This window comes from Salvia splendens, chromosome 2, assembly GCF_004379255.2.
Source record: "Salvia splendens isolate huo1 chromosome 2, SspV2, whole genome shotgun sequence".
NCBI classification, from domain to species: domain Eukaryota; kingdom Viridiplantae; phylum Streptophyta; class Magnoliopsida; order Lamiales; family Lamiaceae; genus Salvia; species Salvia splendens.
This window is the reverse complement of record NC_056033.1, coordinates 35,667,734-35,693,061: the sequence shown is the minus strand read 5'-3', so window position 1 is coordinate 35,693,061 and position 25,328 is coordinate 35,667,734. Positions and strand designations below refer to the sequence as shown.

At 37.2% G+C, this 25,328-nt stretch overlaps 4 protein-coding genes and 2 pseudogenes across 9 annotated transcripts; 2 read left to right on the top strand and 4 right to left on the bottom strand.

Annotated features, from left to right (window-relative positions):
• The first annotated feature begins 978 nt into the window (after positions 1-978).
• Positions 979-8,687, top strand: LOC121792432. 2 transcript variants are annotated; one of them, XM_042190376.1, is made up of 12 exons: positions 979-1,408; positions 1,522-1,673; positions 1,765-1,863; positions 2,049-2,260; positions 3,092-3,285; positions 3,428-3,533; positions 3,648-3,967; positions 4,370-4,762; positions 5,356-5,437; positions 5,541-5,615; positions 6,371-7,762; positions 8,328-8,687. In XM_042190376.1, the coding sequence occupies exons 2-12, from the start codon at positions 1,606-1,608 to the stop codon at positions 8,468-8,470; spliced, it is 3,084 nt and encodes a 1,027-aa protein (XP_042046310.1). In that variant the 5' UTR covers positions 979-1,408; positions 1,522-1,605; the 3' UTR covers positions 8,471-8,687. The 2 variants fall into 2 exon arrangements, with proteins under 2 accessions (XP_042046310.1, XP_042046309.1); XM_042190375.1 differs by having other exon boundaries at positions 980-1,408; positions 6,365-7,762.
• An 803-nt stretch (positions 8,688-9,490) lies between these two features.
• LOC121792431 (protein REVEILLE 3-like) lies at positions 9,491-12,932 on the bottom strand. 2 transcript variants are annotated; one of them, XM_042190373.1, is made up of 8 exons: positions 12,471-12,932; positions 12,284-12,341; positions 11,831-11,954; positions 11,565-11,729; positions 11,362-11,484; positions 10,874-10,986; positions 10,582-10,641; positions 9,491-9,823 (listed from the first exon to the last, which is right to left on the bottom strand). In XM_042190373.1, exons 1-8 carry the CDS (start codon positions 12,704-12,706, stop codon positions 9,755-9,757), a joined length of 948 nt encoding a protein of 315 aa, XP_042046307.1. In that variant the 5' UTR covers positions 12,707-12,932; the 3' UTR covers positions 9,491-9,754. The 2 variants fall into 2 exon arrangements, with proteins under 2 accessions (XP_042046307.1, XP_042046308.1); XM_042190374.1 differs by having other exon boundaries at positions 10,874-10,983; positions 12,471-12,930.
• Positions 12,933-13,368: 436 nt separating this feature from the next.
• LOC121779123 lies at positions 13,369-14,551 on the bottom strand (annotated as a pseudogene).
• Positions 14,410-16,389, bottom strand: LOC121765509 (C-terminal binding protein AN-like). Of its 4 annotated transcripts, XM_042161701.1 has the most exons (4): positions 15,841-16,389; positions 15,159-15,313; positions 14,960-15,073; positions 14,410-14,607 (listed from the first exon to the last, which is right to left on the bottom strand). In XM_042161701.1, exons 1-4 carry the CDS (start codon positions 15,873-15,875, stop codon positions 14,561-14,563), a joined length of 351 nt encoding a protein of 116 aa, XP_042017635.1. In that variant the 5' UTR covers positions 15,876-16,389; the 3' UTR covers positions 14,410-14,560. The 4 variants fall into 4 exon arrangements, 3 of the variants coding, with proteins under 3 accessions (XP_042017635.1, XP_042017627.1, XP_042017643.1); XM_042161693.1 differs by lacking the exon at positions 14,410-14,607 and having other exon boundaries at positions 14,702-15,073; XM_042161709.1 differs by lacking the exon at positions 14,410-14,607 and having other exon boundaries at positions 14,702-14,989.
• Positions 16,390-16,926: 537 nt separating this feature from the next.
• Positions 16,927-19,287, bottom strand: LOC121765828. The gene is made up of 7 exons (XM_042162083.1): positions 19,156-19,287; positions 18,102-18,225; positions 17,952-18,014; positions 17,831-17,878; positions 17,713-17,766; positions 17,518-17,575; positions 16,927-17,360 (listed from the first exon to the last, which is right to left on the bottom strand). The coding sequence occupies exons 2-7, from the start codon at positions 18,183-18,185 to the stop codon at positions 17,317-17,319; spliced, it is 351 nt and encodes a 116-aa protein (XP_042018017.1). The 5' UTR covers positions 18,186-18,225; positions 19,156-19,287; the 3' UTR covers positions 16,927-17,316.
• A 3,005-nt stretch (positions 19,288-22,292) lies between these two features.
• LOC121793219 lies at positions 22,293-22,386 on the top strand (annotated as a pseudogene).
• The last annotated feature ends 2,942 nt before the right edge of the window (positions 22,387-25,328 follow it).

Here is a 25,328-nt window from a genome sequence, read left to right as displayed (position 1 = left end):
AATTACCCAATTTCAATATTTATGGATAGTGGATATTTGATACCTGAAATGTATTCAGTTTAAGAGGGTATTGATCGACTCATACACTCGATCCCATGTAACTCAATTTGATTATGCGATTTAATGGGATGAAGATAATTGTTTAGAAATAATATTTTTAGTTTAGATAATCTCATACTCCCTTATAAATAAAACTGTTTCCATTTTGGACTGTCACTTAAAATAAAATCTTTTTAAACTTTCTATTTTAGGATATGGACTCAAAATCCACTAGCATTACTTCCACAACTTTTTTCTTCTTCTTTCTTACTTTATTCATTATTCTCCTCCTCTTTTTTACTTTATCAAATTTTCTTTATTACTCTTACTTATCTATCTTACTTATCTATTGTGCATTAAAATTCTATGTTATTTCAAAAGTTTTTATTTTTCAAGAATGGAAGTACTATGTGGTCAACTATTGATATGTTATTGTGCATTAAAATTCTATGTTATTTCAAAAGTTTTTATTTTTCAAGAATGGAAATACTATGTGGTCAACTATTGATATGTGTGTAAAGTTGAATTTGACACTTTCCATTAAAATTAACACATCCGAAAAATACAATTTTAGGCGTACATTGTTTTCTTAATTTTATTTTTTTGGTAAAGAATTTTACTGAACACAAGTCTCTGAGTTGACAAAATGCTTAATCATTGAATCGTTTGTAGTAATACAATTTTTATCATTTATCCTAACACCTATTTTGATGCCTCAGTTTACCGCTCGCAAAAGCCGCAGTATAACACACGTACCAACTGGAAAACCGCAGCCACGCCATCCACCACTGAAGCTAGCGCGTGCTGTTACTCTTACACACAGCGCGTATAGAATTCTCTAATTTCCGGTGCTCTGCTATGGCGTTTCAAATATGTGAGAATTTCTTTCTCCCTTATTTCTTTTTTAATAACAAAAAATACAGATATACGCGCACCTACGTATATTATATACATATGAGTTGTGTGTATGATTAGCATATAGTTACAATTATATATGTATGTGTACGGTTTTATATGCGTGAAATTGAAATACCTATATGTGCCGGATGTATCTCTCTCCGCGAAGAGATGGTTGATCGGAGAATAGGAAAACAAATTTGCTAGGATTTTAAACCCTAACCTTTTTCCAATTTTCGTTTCTATATCTCGATCCATGTTCGGACAGAGATATTTTTGCTATTAGGCGGTAGAGGAAGCGAAGGGTGCAACATTTATAGAGGGATTTCGAGTATTTAGTATATCGGGAATCGAGGCAAACGAGTGCTTAATTTCTGTTTTTTTAGCATTGGATTTTGGTGGATTAGGGCATGGATTTTGATTGAGCTGGATCAATCAACTGGATTTGAGCTCGAATGTTAGATTGACTTGGGTACGTCTTGGATCAGTTCAATGAATTGGGAGAGTTAGACTTTGGGAATATTTAAAATTGGTGTGTTTGATTTGAGTTATTTGTTCTGTTTGGTGTATGCATGGTTGAATCAGGTTGCAGCGAGGTGGAGAAATTTGTACGATTTAGAGTGCGGTGTTTGCTTTGGGGGGAAGTTAGATTTCATTGGGAGCTGCAGAATGAGCTCACAAGATGAAGATAGAATGTTCTTGGACAAGGATTCTGAAGCTAATGACCATGTTTCAACGTAATCTCTTGTTAAATAAGTTTGTTTATCTTCATGTAATTGATACGGCTTTATTGTTAGATGAAGAAAAGTGTTGTTTTGTTGATTTTAGGAAGCCGAAAATATTTTATTCAAGAGAGTTTCTACTGTCGATAAGCAATTCGGATATCTGCAAGAAGTTGCCTAGCGGGTTTGAGGAATCACTGTCAAGGTAATTGGTGCTCGATTGATAATGTTATACAGGATGCCTTCCAAAGAAGTTATTGTGATATCAGCTGTGTTGTTTTTGTTTCCAGGAAGTTTATTGAGCTGCTTTCTTGGCATCTTCTAACACTTCGATATATTTAGAAGTGTCCTGCAATTTTTTAGTATGCTCACCTGCTGTTTTTTCAACAGTGAATTGGAAGAAGCACTGCTGAGATTGCCGGATCAAACAAGAATTCCTGGGGGCTTGCCGTACCAAGGTTTTAGAAGAAATGAGTATTCCTCATCACCTCCTACTCGGGGGGATTCTGGTACCTGCTCTAGAGGCATTTATGGGAAATGGGATAACCGTTCTTCTGCCCGGAGTGATCGAGACAGTGATTCTCAGTCCGACAAGGACTCAGGTTATCTTTAACATTCTTCTGTAGGCTTGGCACATGTATGTTATTTGTAGGCCGATCTAGTTGAAGTGAATTATTTTAGAAATCCAAATCTTTGTTAGCTGATTCACTTTTTCTCCTTTAGTCAGAGCGGTAACTTCTCTATAGATTGTCCTTGTGTAATTGATCTGCTGATCTTACCTTACAATGGCAATAATGTCTAAGATTAATGACGAGTTAATCTTCTGCCTTAAATGATTGAAAAAGCTAAATAAGGAGTAAACCCTGTTATGAAATTCTAAATTTACATTAACTAGTAATGCTTATTCATTCTGTTTGGTTGGACTTTTGACAGAGGGTGAATTTTATATTCTCTCCCCCCCCACCCTTCTGGCTATGAGTTGCATTCAAAGAAGGGAGCACCTAATGAGCTAACATGTGATTACTTAAGTTTTTACATTGTATGTACCAGGGGACTGGGACCACACCAGTCTCAACAAATTTTCTTGGACCCTTTTTACCTTTATTCTCATAGTTCTGCTGGAATTTTGAACTCATTCCCTGCAGAGAAAATAATACTATTATCTTGATATTGTCTCTGATCTTTATGTATTAGTACGCACTTGGGACAAATGTGTTATGTTAAGTAAGATACACCAAGTTTCTGTATAGTGCCTGGCTTCCTTCAGATTATTTTGGGAACTAAATCCTCTGGAATCCCTGATGTGTGTACTGCTTTTGTATCTTTATAACTCTTATAAGTTTTGTCTCGATTATGCTTCTGCTTGTCCCTAGCACCCCACCCCCCGACTACCATTTGATTTGATTTGATTTGATTTTCAACCTCTTCTGTAGATTCTGGAAGGCGTTTCGGAAATCAATCTCGACGTTCATGGCAGACCCCTGAGCATGATGGGCTTCTTGGGAGTGGTTCGTTTCCAAGACCATCTGGATATGCTGCTGGGATCTCTGTTGCTAAGGTGCGACCAAATGAGCAAAATCAACTAAGCAGAAGCAATGAACCATATCATCCTCCACGTCCTTACAAGGTCAACCGAACAACGTAGATCATAATGAAGTTCTGTTAGCTCAGTATCGTTTTTATTTGAAAAACACATCGTACTCAGTCAACGTGCGGCAATATGAAATGCATGAAATCACTGAAATAATTCATTATGCAACTATATTCAGGCAGTACCTCATTCAAGAAAGGATACCGACGCCTTCAATGATGAGACTTTTGGCTCAATCGAGTCTACTAATGAAGATCGAGCAGAGCAGGAGAGAAGAAGAAGAGGTATTCACTCATTCTCATTGAAGGTGTTTTTGGTTCCTATTTCCTGGTACTACTAGTTATTCCAAACTCTTTGTTCCTTATTGCTGCTATATCTTTAATGTAACTTCTTTTCAGCCTCTTTTGAGATGATGAGAAAGGAACAGCACAAGGTTCTACAGGAGAAACAAAATTCTAATTCAGGGAAAAGCAAAGTTGGTGATGTCTTGAGCCTATGTGAAGGCTTGGTAGGTAGCAAAGAGGAAAAGGGGATTTTTATCAGGAATAATGAATTAGAGGTTTCTGCTGCAATTCCTGCCTTAAGCAATGACTTAGAAAAACCATCTTTATCCTCACTAGCTCCTGTTCCAAGACCGCTTGTTCCACCAGGTTTTAAAACCAATCCCCTAGAAAAAAGCTCGGGCTTGAAATCGTTGATTCTATCTTCTCTGTCAGAGGTACGCGACTTTCATTTTTACTTATTTTTTTTTTTGGCGTAGAATGCATTTGGTTATAGATGCATGTATGCCTTTTAACCTAGGAACAACAGATTTGCATCGACTAAATGCAGCACTTTCTGATTTAGAAAATTCTCAAACACCTTGAGAGAAGCTGTTTTCAAGAACAGTAAACTCACATATGATTGTTCGTAAGACATACGTTACACACTGTAATTCTTTTGCTCTATTTCAGAATGGAAATCAGAGCATCTTGGCAAATTATCTGACTTCAGCTCTATTGCTGATGACTTCACTTTTCCTGAAATCTCATTTTACGTTGTAGTTGATTGCTACATTAGCATCCCTTTGCAAAGGTACCTTCAATTGTTCAAATTACTAAGATATCTTAAACTCTTACAGGTGGTGAAACCTGCAACAAATGAGAGCACCACACATGCTGACCCCAACCTCACTCAAAATGCTAATTATGGACTAGAGAGTCGGCTCTCTGAAGGAATCAGTCTACTTGGCGGGCAGCCCACAGAGAAGACACAGCAGACACTCCCGAAGACTAAGGGGGAACATGTTAACATACATGTTAGTTTAGATGGGCCTAAGCAAACTATCATAGAAGATCAATTATTCCACATTTCCAGTCGTTTACAGACTCATGGAATTATGGATGGTCCCGATTTTAGATTGGAGGATAAAACTGTTGGTGGTTCTAGCAGAAGTCACCCAGAATCAATATTAGAAAAGATTTTTGGTAGCACATTATCTTTGAAAAATGATGGCCACCCCGATTCAGTTGAGGTAATTTAAGTTTAAATACATTCATTTTCAACTTGTGCTGCTCCCAGCCCTTGCTCTATGTGAGTGTGCTTCTTCCTTGCCAATGTGGCATCTACTTAATCAGTCTTACCAGTTACACTTGTCTCATTTAGACTCGAAATTATCTTCTTATAACTTGATTGAAGACTTTATGTGATCGTGTTGGTTTAGTTCATTTTAATTGATAAAGACGGCTGTCATTTGTCCAATCATATGTGTAGTATTTACCAGATTGGTCAATTTCACTGCTCAATGTGCGCCTGGAATCTTGCACCAGATTATTTGTTTTTTTTAAAAAATATAATGACTAGATTTTTTAAATTCAGGATGAGTTCTGAAATCCAAAATGACTCTTTATAAGAGAAACTTAGTTAATATGGTATCCTGTCTATCTGTAGTAATCACATCAACATATTTAGGGTCCATGGGTAGTACTGATTATGTTCAAGTATCCAAATCACATATGCCTCCTGCTGTTCTTCTTGTGCTTCCATTTAGTCTAGCCTTTCCACATCATTTTTCTTCTTATGAATTGTATTGATCGCTGCCATCTCATCAATTTTGTTCTTATATAGCTTCACAATAATAAACCTGATGATACATGGAGCCCAAAGTGTGCCCACTCGTCAAAGTTTGCTCAATGGTTTTCTGAGGAAGGTAACAATATGTGCTATACATTGAATGGTAGCAAAAGTTCTCAGTTTTTTTTTTTTAATTATTTATTTTATTTTGGCTCTAAATTTTCAAGCACATTTCACAGAAGCAAAGGCTGCTGCTGATGTCCCATCTGCAGGGCAAAACAATTTGCTGTCATTAATAGTCGGCAGTGACAAAGGCAAGTATAACTTTTATGCTTTAGGAGCAACTAAGGCCATCCGCAATGTTGTCTCTTATCCGTCTCTTGACCGTCTCATCTCTTCACTATTCATGGGTCCCACTGTACTTTTCATCCCATCTCTTAACTAAAAGACAACACCGGCAACCCTCCATCTCTTAACCATCTCATCCCTTAACTATTCATTCAATTTCATTTTTTATTTTTATTTCCAACAAATTCAATTAATAAAAACACACTTCATTAAATAAAATAAAATTACAACTTAAAATTCAAAAAAACAACAAAAAAAACACATAATTAAAATCCTAAAAAAAATAAAAATTACATAATTTAAAATACAATTTTATAGAAATTATAAAATTGAATTTTTTAAATTATAAAATTGAATTATACAATTTTTTAAATTATAAAAAAACACATTTCATTTTTTTATTTATTTTTAATTAAAATTGATTTTTTTTAAAAAAAAATGATTTATTGCGTCGGCGTGACGACGCCCACTCCCGGGCCGGCGAGTGGGCGTCACGCCTAGCGCTGGCGCGTGGCGAGACGTCTCGCCAACCATCCCTCCGGGACGAGACGCCCGCCGAGACGAGACCGAGATTGATGGCTGCAACGCTGTCTCGCTGCCGTCTTGTCTCTCCGAGACGAGATAGGGACCGCAACGAGACGCGTTGCGGATGCCCTAACATGATTTCTCCTTTTTAGTACAAATATATCTAATATGGTGAAGCCTGACATTCCAGCTGCAGCTAATGGGATATCTGATCAAGCTTGTAGTAACAGCAAAGAGGATTCTGTTCCAGCTGTTCTTACATGTGAAGACCTTGAACAGTCTATTATGTCAGAGTATGGTGCAAAGCCTACCAACATGCAGCCACATGAGAAAATCTGGACTGCTACTGAAGGTGTTATTGCACAATCAAGTGGACATGCTGATAATCATGCATCTCTGCACCTGCTATCAATGTTGCAAAAGAGTTCAGACCGGACTAATACAGTCGTAAACCCCGTTAATATCAATTTGGCCGATAACCAAGTAGTTTCTCAGGAACATGATAGGACCACTGTGGTGAATAAACCTAAAGAGGAAGAAAATGGTAATTCGGGGAAGGCACTCACTCTGGAAGCTCTCTTTGGAACTGCTTTCATGAAGGAGCTAGAGTCGGTTGGAGCCCCTGTTTCTGCGCAAAGAGGTTCAACTGGTGCTACTCAAGTTGATCTCCCAGAGCCTCATGCGTTTCCTTTTCCAGTCGGTGACAATGATATTTCTTCATCAACAGTTGAAAATAGAGGACTTCAGAGACCAAATCATGACTATAATGTCTCTTCAAACCATAGACAGATTGCAAAATTGGGTGGGGCTGATAACTGGCTTGGCATCGGTGATTCTTCAGTTGGAATCTCTTCACCGAAGCGGCAAACTGAATCATTCAACAAACTTGGTGGATTTGAAAGGAATGCTGGCTATCAATTGCCTGAAGAAGAAAACTTGATTTCTGCAGGTGATACTCACGATCCCAGGTTGCTCCCAACATTGCCAGGCGGTAATTTAATTAACAGTGTAAATAGCTCTTCAAGTATGCCTATCAACATTGCAGAGAAACTGGCAGTTTTTGGTGGTATTACTAAAGATAAGCATAGCATGGGAGGTTCAGAAGGCATGCCCTTTCCACACGACTTGTTTGAACAGAGGGGACCTGATATTTCCTATTCTAATCTCCAGTTGCAGCAGCAATCATCTCAACATTTTCAGCCTCCACAAATTGCCCAAGGAAGGTCAATGTATCACCACTTGGAATCACATCCTGCTCACATGAGCTCCCACCTGAAGTTCATGAGTCCAGAGCGCGCTTTTGGTCACAATTCTCCGGTCAATCACCAACTCTCTTCGCCTATGATACGTCCGTCTTTCCATCACAACCCCAATGTTAGGGTTTCTGGATTTGACGCTCCTCCTCCGCAACACCCAATGTTGCATCAGATGCAAATGTCAGGCAACCATCCTCAGTTTGCGAGGGGTGGTCCAGTCCCCCATCATGGCAACCAACCAACTGGTTTTGTCCAGGAAATGAATCAAATGCAAGGTCATCCTTTTGGGCCCCGCTTACCAAACATGGGAGGCAGTGGATTGCCGATGCCAGGTAAAAACTGTTTAAGTTAACCTTGTTTATGGATGTACCATATATATCTACTGACCCCACTTCATGGTATATGCAAGTGCAACAATCCCAGAAATTAGTTCTTTTCTATGTCCACTTTATTGAGATATTCATTTTGCATCACTATTATTATGATTAATATTTTAATATTAATTAGCTGAGAGAAATTTAAAGGGTAATTATACTATTCATACAAAATGTTTCACCGTTGTTTTACGTTGGTACAAAATTTGATGCTGGCAGACACCCGATAACGCAATGTATCAAAATGAAATCGAATGAAACGTTTTGTAGTATTAAATTGCCAACTTGAAACTTTTTGTACCAATATGATATAATGATGAAACTTTTTGTATCAACATGAAACTTTTTGTATCTTCCAAAGTTTTTTAAGTTTCTAATTCTTACGGGTTGTTTTTAACTTGACAACTTGTTGTTGCGCTTGCTGTTGCATGTAGGTTTGCTTTAGGAATGAATTGATTTAAATTGGTAATCTGAGATGAGTATATTTATGCAGTTGGTTGTGATTGAATTATGAATTGTGTAGGTGGTACCCCTCCGGATGCTTTCCAGAGGCTAGTTGAAATGGAGCTCCGAGCAAATTCAAAGCAGATTCACCCTTTTGGCCATCCTAGTCACAACCAAGGAATATACAGTCATGAGCTAGACTTGGAGTCCAGATACCGATAGTCAGGTGCAATTACACGTGGAAGAAAATGCTGTCTCGTTTCTGTGAAAAGATCAAGCATACCTCCCAGTGACTTGGTCTGGGGAATGTAGAGCTTTGCTTCACTGTAATTTCAGGATCTCAATGAGATTGTGGGAGAACCATCATGTAAATGGCTTGTTTCCTGACTCGGCTATGGATACATACATGCATGCTCGTTTGAACAGTTTTACTCTCTCATCTCTCTCTCTCCCCCTGTGGTTTACTTTCCTTATTATGTGACACTCTGTGTGCTAATGCTGTTCAAATTAGGCCATATTTTAAAGGTTAAGAGGCATCTCAAGATTTTGCTCAATCTCAGTATTTATAAATTTATATCCCACTTTTCCAAAGCACCCAAAATATCACCTTTTCCTTGAGTGGCTTTTCACACTCACTAGTAAGTCAATTCGAACATTTTATATATTCCCATTATGCTCACTCATATTTTTATTTTTAGCGATTAATATTTTCTACTAAAAATAAAAGTAACGGAATAATCAATCATTATGAAAATTACTTTAGTCGAGGCGATGATTTCTAAGCATCAGTAAAAGCTAATTTAGATGTGGCTTGTGTATTGAACTACTGTAGAATAGTTAATACGAAACTGTTAAAAGTTGATTAAAAAAAAGCATAGTTTTTGTCGTCATTTATTAACAAAATACTTTGTCCCATATTACTTGCACTTTTCATTTTCAGTCGTAAATTTGAGATTAATTTTAATATATTATTTTAAGTGTAATGGAAAATCACTTAATTAACTATACTATATTATTTAAATACCTTAATTCTTACTTTAAATATAAATAGAGTAAATAGTTTGGGATGAGCTGAAACGGAAAGTGCGATGCGACTAATATGAGACGGAGGGACCACTAGAGTGGTTAATGCATGAAATTCCAAAGTTTTGGATGCTTAAAATTTCTATTTATCCGTTAGAAAGAAAAGCAAGTTTGGATCAATCACATGGCAGCTGAGAAATTCAGTTGGACTTTTGGACATTGGAGCAGAAAGACATTCAATTCTTCTTTGATGATCGCAAAACTGCCCGTCTCACTTTATATACATACACACATTGCACTCTGATCCATTCCCAGAAGATAAGATGCGATAAAAATACATCTGTGAAGTTTAGAGTAACCACACACACACACACACACACACACACACAAGAGTAGGGAATGCACATTGACATTGCTATTTACTTCCATCCATAACAAGGAGCTTGGACGCTCACACTAGCGCCTCATTACCTTCCAAAAACCCTACCAAGAGGTTTCACTGCTCGTCTGGTCATTTTCGGCATCAACATTGTACATTGACAGCAACTTCCTCTGCAACAAGAACAGCTTAGGAACTTCACACTTTCACCTCAAATCTCACTAAACAACACTAGTTAATTTGCTAAACAAATTACCCCAGCTTTCAGAGATTTTCAGAATAGTTACACTTTTGATCAAGAAAAGTTGATAGCTAAACAACTGAGACAAGACTATAAATCATAGCAATGAAATAATGGCACAAAAACTTAGCTCCTAGACTATCCGATGGGAAGAAGAAGAAGAAGAAGAAACCATATTAACAGCACCTGAAATAACACTAGCCTCCAATAATGAATTCTGTAAAATGTGGCACACGTGGACATAACTTTGGTCAAATACTACATCCTAAGCCACAAAGCAAATGGCTAACCCCTACATAAATTGAATCGTAATATTTCATGACAGAAAAATTAGCAAAATATAACCACAACACATACATCTATAGGAAGCCTTGTTTGGATCTATTTCAATGATAAGGCACCTTTCAAGATAGGATGCTGAGATAAGAGCAAGAATCCTATGAGGGATGGAGAGGAGCAAATATACATTTACAGAATTCTGACTAAAAAACAGTAAACAGAAATTGATGCATAAGTGATAATGTTTTTTCGAGAACGTCAGTGTTTCTATGAGCCAATTTAAATAGTCAACAGAACAATCCTTCAGATGGTGCTAGGAATTTATCAACGTCTTGCTAAGAAGCAATGCAAACACACATAATCCACACAAAAGCAATAGAGTACAAGACTGGGTGAGTGTTAGGAACTTACATGATTCTCAAATTCAGGGCTGATCAAGTTGGCTGAGAGATTGTTCATCAACATCAGCACCTGAAGTAAGGTGGATAAGACACATGAAAATCTTCAACAAATTCCAAGGAAAGTAGAGAAAAAATAAAGCGAATGATACATGACATAATTATATCTGAAGTCAAGGATTAAAGGATGGAGAACCCATCATCTTTTTTAAATGAAAAAAATTGCATGAAACATTCTGACATGAATTGGGAATCTAGAAAAAGGTGAACTAAGCTATAGAAGACAGTTACAGTGTTTGACTAACCGTCTCGATATTTATGGGGTCCATCTTTTTTAGCTCTGTCAAGTGATCTTTGGCACTAGAGTCAAATAGACGGCCAATAAAGCGATAAACCTGAGCAAAGTCTGGTAGAGCTGCAGCGGAAATGGAAGTAGTAAAATTGATAAACACAAACAAGACTACAAGAGATAAAATGCAATATTATGCAAATAAAAAATCATTAAAACACTTGTTTTAGGTCAGACTAACTCTTCGGGCAAGAATCCGATAAGAACGTTCTCGATATAACTAGCTGTATGTAGAGCAGATATATTGGGAGTAACAAATGCATAGTTACATAACCGATCAATTAAGTCTCAAGACCAGAAATTGCTAAAGATGAGCTTTGTACACCCATAACAGAGCAAGTGAATGGTCGACTTTTGGCTTAAATTTTATAAATGGACACTCTGAGTTGGTAGTAATCAGGTCCAACACAATAACCAATCAAAAGATAGAAGCAATAAGCATACCTCTGTTTCCTATCACTTTCTCTTTTACTTGGCTATTCGTCTCATTTGACGCCCATCTGCGAGGAGTAACGTCATCACTGCTACTACTCCAGTTCATGGCACCACCAGACAATGCAAATTCATCTGGGATAACAAAATAAAGATCTCACCACTGTCTTAAAAAATACTATAGAAGATCGGTATGTTCAATCATAAACACATACCACTTGATATAGGAGATGAACAGCCCGTTGGCACTGGGGGAGTGCAATGATACAAAGACTTGCTGCTAATTACATTTCTGGGCACTGACACTGATTGCAGCCCCACAGCATATTTGGGGTCGAGAAGAGGAGCTGAAGACAACGGTTCTGAGGGTTGGGATGCAACTGCACGGGTTGAAATACAAGTAAAACAACCGATGAGAAAATACTTCACGGAGGAAGAACGACAAAGGGATACTCATAGATACAACCATTTAAGTGCTAACCTTTTTTGGGGGCTTTATGTGGATAAGGGTGAGCTGCTTTCCTCTTTGGCCGCGGGGGAGGAACATGTTCACTCGCACCATTCTTTTGAACTTTCATAAAATGTTTCTGAGCATGGCTGCGAATCTGCAAAATGTAACGTTTTAGCATCTGCAACACGACAAAGCGCAATGTGCAACACCCATTTTCTGAAAAACCCAGGGATCATATAGCATCTTATCATCTAAACGGAAACCCTATACAGATAAATTGTACTATTGATAAACATGGAACTAAAAATTTCTTTCTTGATCATGACATGAGACTATTCATGAAGTCAAATATTTTAAGGTCGAAGTACAATAAAAATGTTGGAGGATTATCTACTGCTTGTAATCAGAAATTAACAGGATAACAAGACATATATAATCATTTAATGCATAACACATGGAAAAAGAGAATCAACTTGAAACTACCTGGATTACTGTCTTTGAGCCAACAAAAGCCCCAATTTTCTTCCAGTCACGATCAAATCTGGGAGTAGAAAGTAAATCAGAAGTAATGCAACTTTTTGTGTGAGAAAACGGCTCAACCAAATGTACTAAAAAATTTCAAATCTTCAAACTGAATATAGACGAACAAAACAGCCATGATTAGACTTACAAATGAAGAGCTTCTAGAAACTTCTCGTGCTCCATCTCAGTCCAGTTCTCTCTCGACTTGGTGATCGTGTAAGGCTTTCGGACCTTCTTTCCGGGCTCATCCACGGCGGCAGCGGCGACGCTCCAGTACGACGCCGTGTTATTGTCTGCTGCCTTCGCCGGATCCCCACCCAAATGGAAATTGTAGAAATGGGTAAAACCCTGACCCGTTTGGGGATTCGGGTGCACAGAAACCATATGTGATCGGCTGTAGAAGCTCAACAACTATAAAAATCGAGGAGTTCGAATTCAATCGGGAGAAAGATATATTCACACACAAAGATTTGAAATTTTTTTTGCTCGTTTACTACAAATTCGTCAAAATTTATGGAAATCTTCGTCTTTATTTTTCTGGTTGATGTCAGTTATTCCACAAGAGAGAGTGGTGGAGGTGTGTATCAGAGAGGAGTGTTATGGACCGTACACGTGGCGAATAATTGTGATGGGTAGTTAAAGTTTGAGAACCATGAGACTTTGGATGAGAAGCTTCCAGGAGTTTCGAATTCCCGGGTGAATATAGTAAATTGTAATTCTAAATTAGGATTTCTCTAAGACTTGTTTGATGCAGTCTTATTTGAGGAGAATCAAAGCTATCACTTTAAATTTGAAATATAGTTTCTTAATTAATACTTACGATGCAATAAATGGCTTATTAGTAGTAGTACTACAAATTAAAAAGGTTTAATACTTTCAACCACAAACATTACCACTGGACCACCAACGCTTGAATGCAAGAATGGGTTATTAACCTTTTTGTTTTGGGTATAATTGTAGCCCTTGTTTTATAAGATGGATCATGTTGAAAATAAGAGCACAACTAGTTGAAAATCAGAATAGAAGATCTATCATGGAGTAACTGATTAGCTAGAAGAAAGGGATTAATTCTTTATCTTGAAACAATGTGATCACCCTATAAAACAAACTCTCATGTATCCTAAAACTATCAAAGTTATACAAAATCCTATTACATCTACGGTTATTGGAACACAGCCATTTCTCCAGTAACTAACCTACTACCGATGCCAACCACGGAGCCATTTTGTCCGGAAACGAACCTGCTGCCACCGCCAACCACAGTTCCGGATGAATTTTCCTTGCCAATAGCAATCACACTTGGCTTGCTTCAGTTTTTATTAAAGATTTTAGGATGTACTCCCTCCGTCCCTGGCTACTCGCTCATTTCCTTTTCGGCTCGGAGATTAAGGAATGAGTGTATAGGAAAGTAAAAAATGACGGCTGTAGGTGAAATTTTTTACTAAAAATGGAAAGAGTGCAAGTAACTTGGGACGCCCAAAAAGGAAATAAGTGCGAGTAGTGCGGGACGGAGGGAGTACAAGTCATAGGAAAGAAGAAGCTCCTTGAGAACCATAGTGCACCGCACCTTGCTTCTAGAAACAACCAGGAATTGCGCTGCAGGATCTCTTTTTGATCTCTCGAATGCAAAGCTATAATATAACCATCTTTAAGCAGTTCGCACACTCTTTTACCAAGTTCTATCCTTGGTTTTAAGAGAAGTGCAGGAGTTAATTCCTCTTTTGAGATGTCTTCCTATGATTCCTTGATTCATCAGGAGTAGCAGAAGGTGAAGTAGAACTCATACTAGCGTCATCTTCTCTGTAAGACAAGCTTTCTTTTCCAGAAGTCATTTTAGACTGAGATATATGGTGACCATACTCGATCTACTTGGCTTTACTTCTGATCTGTTAGATGTAGTTTGAGACAAAATCAAACCTTGGTATCTTTAACCTGGTTCAGCCTTTTTCTGGGTGGGAGCTTTCAGCATGTATCTCGATATCTCCAGTTACTCTGTCTTGCTGTGAAGTTTCATTATCCATTGAGAGACATCTTTCATAACCCATCCCATTTTCCTCATCTTCTTCCTGGTCAGATACATCATGTTTAGGAACGACATTATCAACAAAGAACTGCTGCAGCATGAAAATTGCCTTTTTCCCTTATTCCCATCCACACTTCTTCACTATAATCCGCACTCTGGGGCAGTATCAGAACATTGGGCCTCTCTCTAACCTCAAATATGTCATAGTGTGATTTCTATTGAATTGAAAGCAAAACTATGGTTGGTACGCGTTGCTTTCGCACTGTTATGATCAAATAATAATCGCCTAAGTCAGTTCATATAATAATACATAATCTCCCATACTAGTTAACTCCAAAATAAATGCATTTGTTTTAGTCTATAACAAATGAACATTTTGCACGAATAATACATAGTTTTAGAGCTTAACTCAGTAAAAAGCAACTAAACAAACTAAACTATATTGCTTAATTTCTTGAAAAGGGAAGACAAGACTCGTTTCATTAAGTAGGTTGCATAGCAAAAACTCAAGCAAATAGTTTGCATTTTCAGGACAGTTCTTCATAAAAGAAGTAAGTCATCCTCTTAACTAACTCTGTATATCACATTCATACTCAAACTATTATTACTCGTACCCATGCTTCCATCCATTGTTATAGCACAGCCTGCAAGTGTGACATCAAGCAAAAATTGCTTTATAGAACAATCATCCAGCAGTTGGCTACTACCAGTATTCACAAGAAATGACTCTGTGCATCAGTAGAATCCTCAGAACAAGACAGATCAAACAAACAAAGCATAAAAAATCAATCAATATTTGTAACACTTAATTACCAGGCTTTATGTGTTGTAGACAATCTGCGTTCATAATTTGAATCGTTTCCTCAGTCAAAGCACAGTGCAGTGATATAACATCACTTGCAGCAAGCAAGTCATTCAGTGTATCCATTCTTCTAGAAGCAGGTGGGAATGCTAACGTAGACACTTCCCTACACACAGATGTAAGAAGAACTATAAGAAATTGCTACCCGAAATCCAATTAATTTAATTTCTCACATGAAATCTGATAACCAGAACCTCAATTACAAGCAGGTTACAAAAAAAAAATAAAAAAATGTGCAAATAGTATAGTATAACCCAATTACCAATAATCTCAACCTCACTTTTCTCAACAATTGCACCAAACCAGATATAATCACAGGTTACACCAAAATCAAAGCCTATGGATAACTATACTTATTTTTTTCTTAATATTCAATATTAGCTCCAGTTCCACCAAACTTAATTCATGAAAGTAGCAAAAAACACGAATGTCATTATTAAAGTTAAACACTGAAATCATTGGCAGACACAAAACAACATATTTCAGTATTGTACAATTTATTTTTGGAGAATAAATAAATAATGTATAGCATTGCCTTAAGTGGATCAAACTGGATAATAATCACTAGTGGAACATGAACTAAGAAGATATAAATAGAAAAATATAATTGTGAAATCAACAAGACTACTTAACCATATCTCTAGCACGTCAAAATAGAGCACGCTCATCTTAGAAACGCCAAGCTCTTACTAGCCATCGACGTCGCCGAAGCAGACCTCCCCACAATTCCCAACACCATTCCCCGGCAGCGCCGCATTCCTCGACGTGCGCCGCAGTAGCCCCAAAACGAGCGCCATAACAGTGTCCGACCGGCTGACGTCGACGTGGACCAGCCGATCGAGGCCGAGGCAGAGGATCAACTGCCAGGGGAGGAAGGCGAGGGAGTGGATGAGGACGGCGGCACGTGCTCGACGGATGTGTCTTAGATGCAGTTGAGCGCCACTACTAGCGGCAACGGTTGAGATTGGTGAGCGAAGCTGTTACGGCCTACGGGTAGCCATTGCTGCAGCAGATTGGCACCATCAAGTGTCAACTGCTGCTTCTTTGGAAATCGAGATGAAATTTCAACTTTCCCGATGACTCTTCTCTGCAGATATTAGTATTTGTCGTTAGGTGCCTTAACTTTTGGGATAAATACATTTTCCTCACATATTTTCATGAAATTTGTAGATGTAGTTTGGTTGATTTCATAAAGATTACTAAACTATGATATCTATATCATACTCCGTATTACTTACAGTACTAAACTTTAAAATTCATATTTTTTTGGTTTATTTCAATTTCTCTAATTATTTTATTCTCGAAAACAAGTTTAAGTTTGGTGTAAATAGTTGTAGATGACCTTATTTTCTATATATTGAATCATATAAATATGCAATATGGTGCAATTTAGGTGGTTCATCATCTTAATCTGTTGGGGCTCTAGTGTAGTTTTAGTTTTTATATAAAAATGAGTTTTAATATGCTATATTTATATATTTTAAATATAAAATTCTTAAGAATAAAAAAATGCATAGATTAATATTCTTAGTTTTTTTATCCCGATTAGTAGCTGGACTAATACAAAATCCAAACGATTAAGATTATGATTTGGAACTTTATAATTTCAATAAATTAAAACCCAATCAACTCAAATCCCATTAGTATAGTGGATTGATGGATCCAATTGATAATTAGACACCCTGTAGTGTATCACTGTATTGTATAACTACACGTGTGGGTTCAGACTGGATGCGGTTTTAAACACTTCCTAAAATTTTAGAGTTCGATGTACAAAACGCACAAATTTAGATTTTAGAGCAAAGATTATCTAATACTAAAACAAAACTAGTGACAGTTACATGTGAGCATGGGCTGCGATTCAGACCAAACTACTGTCACGATAAAAGAGTCAGATTAAATTCCAAATTTATAGTCCGGAAATAACGTGAAAGCTCAAACTTATCTACAATTGGAATAAGCTCTGGAAGACCTCTCAACGGCTGCATATTCCCTTATCTAAGGGACTAAAACATCCTCTTTGCACGCCTTTTATTAAGGTGAAACTTCAATATCAACGATGCAGACAATGTCGGACAATTTTCCCAGGATCGATAAGAGCTTCGCTTCTTATTCATTGTGAGTTGCATCTTCCCCTTGGGCAGTGCTTCCATCTACGAGAAAAATAAAATGATGGTGTTAATTACTGTTTTTGTGAGTGCAGTGGGAGATAAGACCCCATTTTGTCGAGCTTTTGTTATCCAAAAACCAAATAGTGGAACTAACTTAAGAAACTATGCATCTCAGTAAATCTTGACAGGATATGCATACCTTCACCTTCTGATGGTGCACAAGGAGATTTGCGGTAGCCTGTTTGCTGATGAGTTGGCTGAAACAACCCAAACAAAGAAAGAAAAAAATGTGAATCAGAGAAATGAAAGATGATATGCAAAATATGACTCTTGGTATATATTTTGAATCGAACAATATCCTTAATTCTAGTATATTACTTCCTCTTTTAACTACCTGTAGCTTGGGCCGGAGAGCCTCCAGCGGTCCTTTAGGCTTCTGTCCACTTTGCTGTGGAAATAAAAACGTTGAAGTTAGTGTTGGGCAGAAAGGATGCAAATACGAAAGTGAGTACCTTTCCCAAAGCCCAATCAGCAGAGTCAAAGTAGGCACGTTCATGATCCTGATATTTGAAAGAATTCCTATCAAAGAGCATTCTCAAACTCTACATATGACATGAAGAAGCTTGATAGTACCTTAGAAATCAATGGTTGCTTCTTTGGCATTAACCCACCATATTTATTCTTCACAGATTCCTCCTGCAAGGGTAAAGCAATATTTGTTTGAAAATATACAATAATATACATTAAAAACTAATGTAATGTAGAAAACTATCTGAACACAACTTCCTGCTTTGGTGATGGAATGGCCTTCTCACCATCCTCCATAACAACTTCTGTTTGCTCTTTGCTTTCCTCAGCACCTGACATATTCTCCCAACACCAGTTGACAAGAAAAACCTACAAAACACTATGCCACCAAATGTCTCATAACATTGACATAGACATTCTACTATCCACAACAGAAAAGGAGACACAATTAAAGCATGTAAAGAAACGAAATTATAACGACTCCAGATTCAGAAAAAGGCTTCTTCAGCTATTCCTCAACTATGAATTGAAAGGTTGGAAAGAGGATAAGTTTTCAAATCTTATATCGACAGAATCCATTGAACAAGTCCAATTAAAACTATTTAGCCATACTAACAACTCCCCATGCATCGCAGTTTATAACAAACACCATTAGCACACCATTCTTTTTATTACTTTAGCAACCTATCATTATGTAATTCAATATTCCAAAACTACTACTCCCCCGTCCCAAGTTAATCGAGGCGTTTCTTTTCGGAACGAGATTTAAGAAAGTGTTGTTTAATGATTTAAAATAAGAGAGGATAAAGTAGACAAGTAAATGAGATGATAAAGTAAGAGAGGATAAAATAAGAGATTAAATTCACAGAAACTAAATCCAGGAAACAATACTGAAACATCTGAAGTGGATAACTCCAAAATCAGCAATACTTAAAAAAAATTCGCAGAAACAAAACCCACAATAATTCAACATTTCAACTACACTGAAAAATCTAAAGTGGATGACTCGTAAATCAGCTCAACAACAACAGAATCTGACCTAAAATTCTTTAAAAAACGAGTTAAACCACAAATTTGTGAAATATGGAACTTCAAACAACATATTTACGATAAATTCACCAACATTCATTCCAATACATATCCGATCACATGTACCATAACAGATCCCAAAAATAAAACGCACAAATCCTATAAGTGCAATGCTCGAACGAACACGCATAGTGATACCGAAGAAATACAAAAAAAAAACGATAAGAAATCAAAATCAATACCAAACGAATTAATCACAAAGAGGATGAGACGAATGTACCTTGGAGGAAGAGAAATTCAAGTGTGCAAGGATCTGTTGTGTGTTAATGTCTTATCACAGAGATGGAGAAGAGTGAGTAACCGTTTTACAGCAAATATGAAAGGGAATCAAATTACATATCAGTCCTTGAGCTCTTCAAAAATTATATTCACCGGTCTTGATTTTTTTTCTAAATTTAAATGCTTCTTAGGGATTGATTACTTGAAAAAATGATCTATAATTAAACAGCATATACTACTCCTATTTGATAAGAAATTAAGGATAATACATTCACGTCGCATTTAGACAAATCTATTTCTTTGTTTAAGATTATTCGTGGATGCAACTAAATAGATCTGTCCGTTAATATGTTAACACACTACTAATAAAATGTCCAGTTCACAAAGAGTATTTAATGCGACAAATTTCATCGTATGATAGTCTCAAAAATAAAATCTCAAACATAAATGTGATGAATATGCAGAATTATACTATTACTATTTTCTTATTTCTTACAAAATAATATATAGTGTGCATAATTTGGATACACAAGAAGAAAAATAGATTTTAAAATAATGAAATCAGATTTCAAAAGGCTCAGTGACTGATTCTCTTGATTTGATATGGATATAAATTCATCCATATATTCTATGTATCTGAATATAAAACAAAGATTGAACTATAAAAATGGTCCCTGAATTATGGGTTTATTTCGTCCATAGTCCTTGGACTTTAAAAATATCGTCTGACATTCTTGGACTAAGAGTTTATCTCGAAATTGGTCCTTTTGCTATTTTTTATACGAAAATGCCATTTTGAGGGTTTGGGCAATTTGATCTTTTTACACTTTTAACATTTTAAATTTAATATTATTTCAGTGATATACTAAATTTGATATTATTTCAAAATTACCATTCTTCTTCCCTTTTGTCATCCTTCACTTTGTTTCTTTATTTTAGTATTAAATTTAATTTTATAAAATTAAATTTTAATTTTAGATTTAATATCAGATTTAATACATCACTGAAATAATATCGGATTTAAAATGTTAAAAGTGTAAAAGATCAAACTGTTCAAACCCTCAAAATGGTATTTTTCGTATAAAAAAAATGGCAAAATGACCAATTTCGAGATAAATCCTTAATCCAGGGATGTCTGACGATATTTTTAAAGTCCAGGGACTATGGGCGAGATAAACTCATAGTCCAAAGACCATTTTTGTAGTTCACTCTAAAACAAAAGGAGAGTATCTCCGAAGCAATAATTCGATTCATAAGTTCCAAAAGAAAATTGATTACTATAGAGAGTATAGGAGTGTAATAATTCTAAATTGTTTTTAAAGAAATTAGTGGTAAAGTAATAAGTAAGGGGAATTCTTTTTGAAAATGCGTTTTCTTTGAAGAGATCGGCTATCAGAAGTCAGAACTACTACTATATTATATCAATAATCACATAAGAAAATGATGGTAACTATTTTTATCAGAATATTTTACTTGAATAAAAATATATCAATAGGTTCTCATTCCTATTATTGGTTACTTAGCTATTACGGCCAACCCAATAATTAATGGTGATTGATATGAATTTTGTTCGGGGATTACTTTTTCCAGATATGCACGTTGTACCGATGTACCACATCCACATGCAATACTTTCTTAATTGAAATATAATTATACTAGTAATCACTGTCAAATCACTAATACTCGTGTATTGTCATAGAAAGATAAAGCACAATGAACCATGAACGAAATAATTTGTGGCCCAAAACATGCGTATGTGTGTGGCCCATAAATATTACTCCTACTAAATCGCTATAAAATAGTGATATATATAGGCCGGCTACAGTTTTATTTTTCATCTTAATAGCTTACACATAAAGCGAAGGAAACGTGCCATTCAATGTCAGAATAATTTCCAAATAGATAGTTTATAAATTTACTATTTTGTTGCAACTCACATTTGCCTTTTATTATATTTATCATATCGTTTGACATATAGTAGTATTTTCCAAATTGTATGAAAAACAACATTTCATCAATAACTAAATGTCTAAATTCTTTGAATGTTTTGTACTATGTCATGTCAACAAGTAACAGCAATACTCGATGCAAAATTATGGGTAATCGAAAGGCCAAAAAGCTTTGCAGCCTAACTTCCAAAGATCAAGCCTTAAATTCCAACAATTTAGACCAAAATTCAAGTAATTTTCCACAAAAAGTAAAATAGAATAGAATGAAAGATTTACCAGGTCGGTCTAATTGCATGAATGGCACTCTACGAAAAAAAGCTCAGGTGAGTCCACAAGCAATAAGCTAATTGATAGAGTTAGGATTAAAGAAGATAATACAAATATGGAACGTGGCGACGTTGTATAGCCTCTGTGAAGAGATCCCAACAGAATTGGGAATCTCTTGTGATCCTTCATGGATGATTAGTATTGCTGTCACTTTCTAGATCCTTCTTTCATCTTGTATAAATTCCTAATGTATTATTGAACAAATGAGCAATGAAATATCTCTTCTGATAATATTTGTCTCTTTCTCTGCTTCCATTTATGGAGTTTATCTCTAAAGCTTTCATGGTATCAGAGCAGGTTTCCTAACCTGGCTCTACACCTATTTTTTTCTATCGTTTCTCTCCAGATAGCAATGGCAGATAATCAGTCAACCTTCACCCCAAATCCACCATCTTTTTCCCCATCTCCTTATCCCACCATCAACTACAACCATCATCTCGGAATCAAGCTGACAAATTCCAATTTTCTGATCTGGCAGCAACAGATCCTTGCTATTGTGGAAGGTCATGGTCTTGAAGGTTTTCTCACTAGTGAAGAAGAAACACCTCAACGATTGATCACAGATCCAGAATCTGGATCTGAAATTATAAATCCAAAATTCTCGGCATGGCGTCGGCAGGATCAACTTCTCTTGGCCTGGATTAAATCATCTCTGTCAGAAAGTATCATGGCTCTAGTCGTTGGGCTCAAGTCAGCTAAAGATGTCTGGAAGGCGCTCGAAAAGAGTTTTGCAAGCCAATCTAAAGCCAAGATTATACAGTATAGAATGTACCTGCATTCGACGAAGAAAGAATCGATGCCCATGCTCGACTACCTCAACAAAATGAAAGCTTGCTGTGATTTTCTCAATGTTGTTGGATGCAAAATCATTGAGGAAGGTCATATCCTTTATATCCTTACTGGTCTTGGTCAGGATTATAATCCTGTCATTGTAACAATTTCCTCAAAAACTGATGCGTACTCTGCTGAAGACACTCGTGCTCTGCTTTTGAATCTAGGCTAGAAGAATCTGAAATGCCCGCTGCAGGGAGCCTTGAGGGATCTCAGCCATCCCTGAATCTTGCCCATACCTCCAATCAAAGGGACAAATCCACCTTTCAACAAAGTCAGCAGAATCCGGGAAGAAGTGATGGTGACAGAGGTAGTTTCCGAGGTGGTAGAAGAGGTCGTGGTGGAAGGAGTTACTACTCTAATCGCCTCTCTTGTCAACTTTGTCACAAGCCTGGTCACATGGCCGAGAAATGCTGGTACAGGTTCGACCAAAATTTTACCACACCTCAACACTCCCAGCCTCCAAGACAATATCATCAATTTTTTGCTCCTTCTCACTCTAATTTCTACTCCAACCCAGCTGCCCATCTAGCTCAAATTCGTGGCCCTCCCACCTATTCCCCTCCATCTTTTACCCTTCCATCTGATTTCAGTTTGGATTCTCAATCAGCCTCTTCATGGTACCAGGACTCAGGGGCAACCAACCACGTTTCTCATGATCTCTCTAACTTGCACTTAAGCTTAGAATACCATGGTGGTAAGCAACATCATCTTGGTAATGGCTCCAAAGTTAGTATTACTCACATTGGCCATACTGTTCTCAATTCCTCCCAGTTTACCTCTCTGTCTAGACCTCTCATTCTTAAAGATCTATTACATGTTCCTTCCATCACTAAAAATCTTCTTTCCGTATCTCAGTTTGCTAAGGATAATGGAGTATTTTTTAAATTTCACCCATCGCCTTGTTTTGTGAAGGAACAGTCCACCAACCAAGTCATCTTCAAGGGTTCCCTTGACCAAGGACTCTACCGCTTCTGCCTTCACAAACCACCCAAGCATCTCAACTCCCTCTCAAAGCCTGTTGTGTTTCCTGCTTTCAATAATCACTCTAGTGGCTTACCCATTGTGTGTTCTGCTACAGTTTCCTCTATTTCCAAGTCTGTTACTAGTTTAGAGTTATGGCACAGAAGGCTAGGCCATTGTGCTTATGATGTTGTGAAAAAGGCACTCCAAAACTGTAACATCTCTTTTCAAGTAATGAATTCAAGTCTTCTATGTCATCCTTGTTGCATTGCTAAATCACATAAACTTCCTTACACTTCATCCTCCTTCACATGCACTGCACCCTTCTCTATTGTTCACAGTGACCTCTGGGGTCCTTCTCCCACCAAATCAAGAAATTGTTTCTCCTACTATGTGACTTTTATTGATGAGTACAGCAGATTCACTTGATTATATTTACTGAAGTCAAAGGCTGAGCTAAAGTACATTTTCCCTCAATTCAAAGCTATGACTGAAAAATAATTATCGCGGCCAATTAAGGTTCTGCAATCAGATTGGGGTGGGGAGTTTCAGTCACTTACTGGTTTTCTTAAGGAGCGTGGTATTCATCATCAAATATCATGTCCCTACACACCTCAACAGAACGGTCTCACTGAGAGGAAGCACAAGCACATTATTGAAATGGGACTTGCTATGCTCGGTCAAGCAGCTCTTCCTTCACACTTTTGGGACGATGCTTTTGTCACTGCTGTGTTTCTCATCAACCGGATACCCTCTAAGGTACTGCAATTTGTTTATCCTATCAGACACTTTTTAATGTGAAACCAGATTATCACATTCTAAAAGTCTTTGGATGTCTTTGTTACCCATTCCTTATACCTTACAATAAGCACAAGTTGCAATACAGATCTGATTTTGCAACTTTTTTGGGATATAGCAGCTCACATAAAGGCTACAAAGCATTATTGCCCAATGGAAAAGTTGTTGTTACAAGAGATATTGTCTTTGATGAGCTGCAATTCCCTCAGAGAACTCATTCATCTCCTCTCATCACTGATAAACACTCTATTTTTCACTATCCTCCTTCCCCTTTAGTCACTCTTTCTCCACACTCCACCTGCTAGCTTTCCACATCAAAATCATCCCACACCTCAAACTTCAGCTCAAAATTCATCTAACGATCATACACTATCAGCTCAAAACTCACCTCCTGATAATCCTCCCACTCAAATCCCCCTCACTGTCAGCAATCACCCACAACCTGTTCTCATTCCTCCACAAACTACTCTCATCCCTGATCCTCCTATTGAGCATCATGATCACCATTCTGATCTACCCTCCACTCACATACCTTCCAGTGATTCCCCCTCAGCTCAAGGCACATCTTCCACTCATCCAATGATTACCAGGGCAAAGGCTGGTGTCTTCAAGCCCAAGCTGCTGATTACTGTCCTACCCTCATCTCTACTTCCAAAATCTGCATATATTGCTTTACTCATACCCATTTGGAAGCAAGCAATGCTATATGAATTTCTAGCTTTGCTTAAAAATCATACATGGACTTTGACTGAGCTGCCACCCGACAAAAATCTCATTGGATGCACATGGATTTTCAGAATTAAAAGGTTTTCTGATGGTACTATAGCTTAGCACAAGGCTCGATTGGTTGCTCAAGGGTTCTCCCAACAGCCGGGTTTTGATTACTTTGAGACATTCAGCCCCGTCATCAAGCCAAACACCATCAGAATTATCTTAAGCTTGGCCACTTCTGCCAATTGGAGCGTCACACACCTTGATGTAAATAATGCTTTTCTTCATGGTGATCTTGAGCAAGAAATTTACATGAAGCAGCCTCCGGGATTCGAACAAGGCTCTCCCAACCTTGTTTGCAAATTAAACAAGTCACTCTATGGTTTGAAACAAGCTTCACGAGCTTGGTTTTTCACAGTACACTCAGTTCTGATCTCTCTTGGCTTCTCACAATCTAAGGCAGATGCCTCATTCTTTCACAGGTCTTCAAATGGCAAAGTGATCTACCTTTTAATCTATGTTGATGATATATTAATCACTGGGAATTCTCCTTCATGCATACAAGATGTCATTGACAAAATGAGGTCTCATTTTT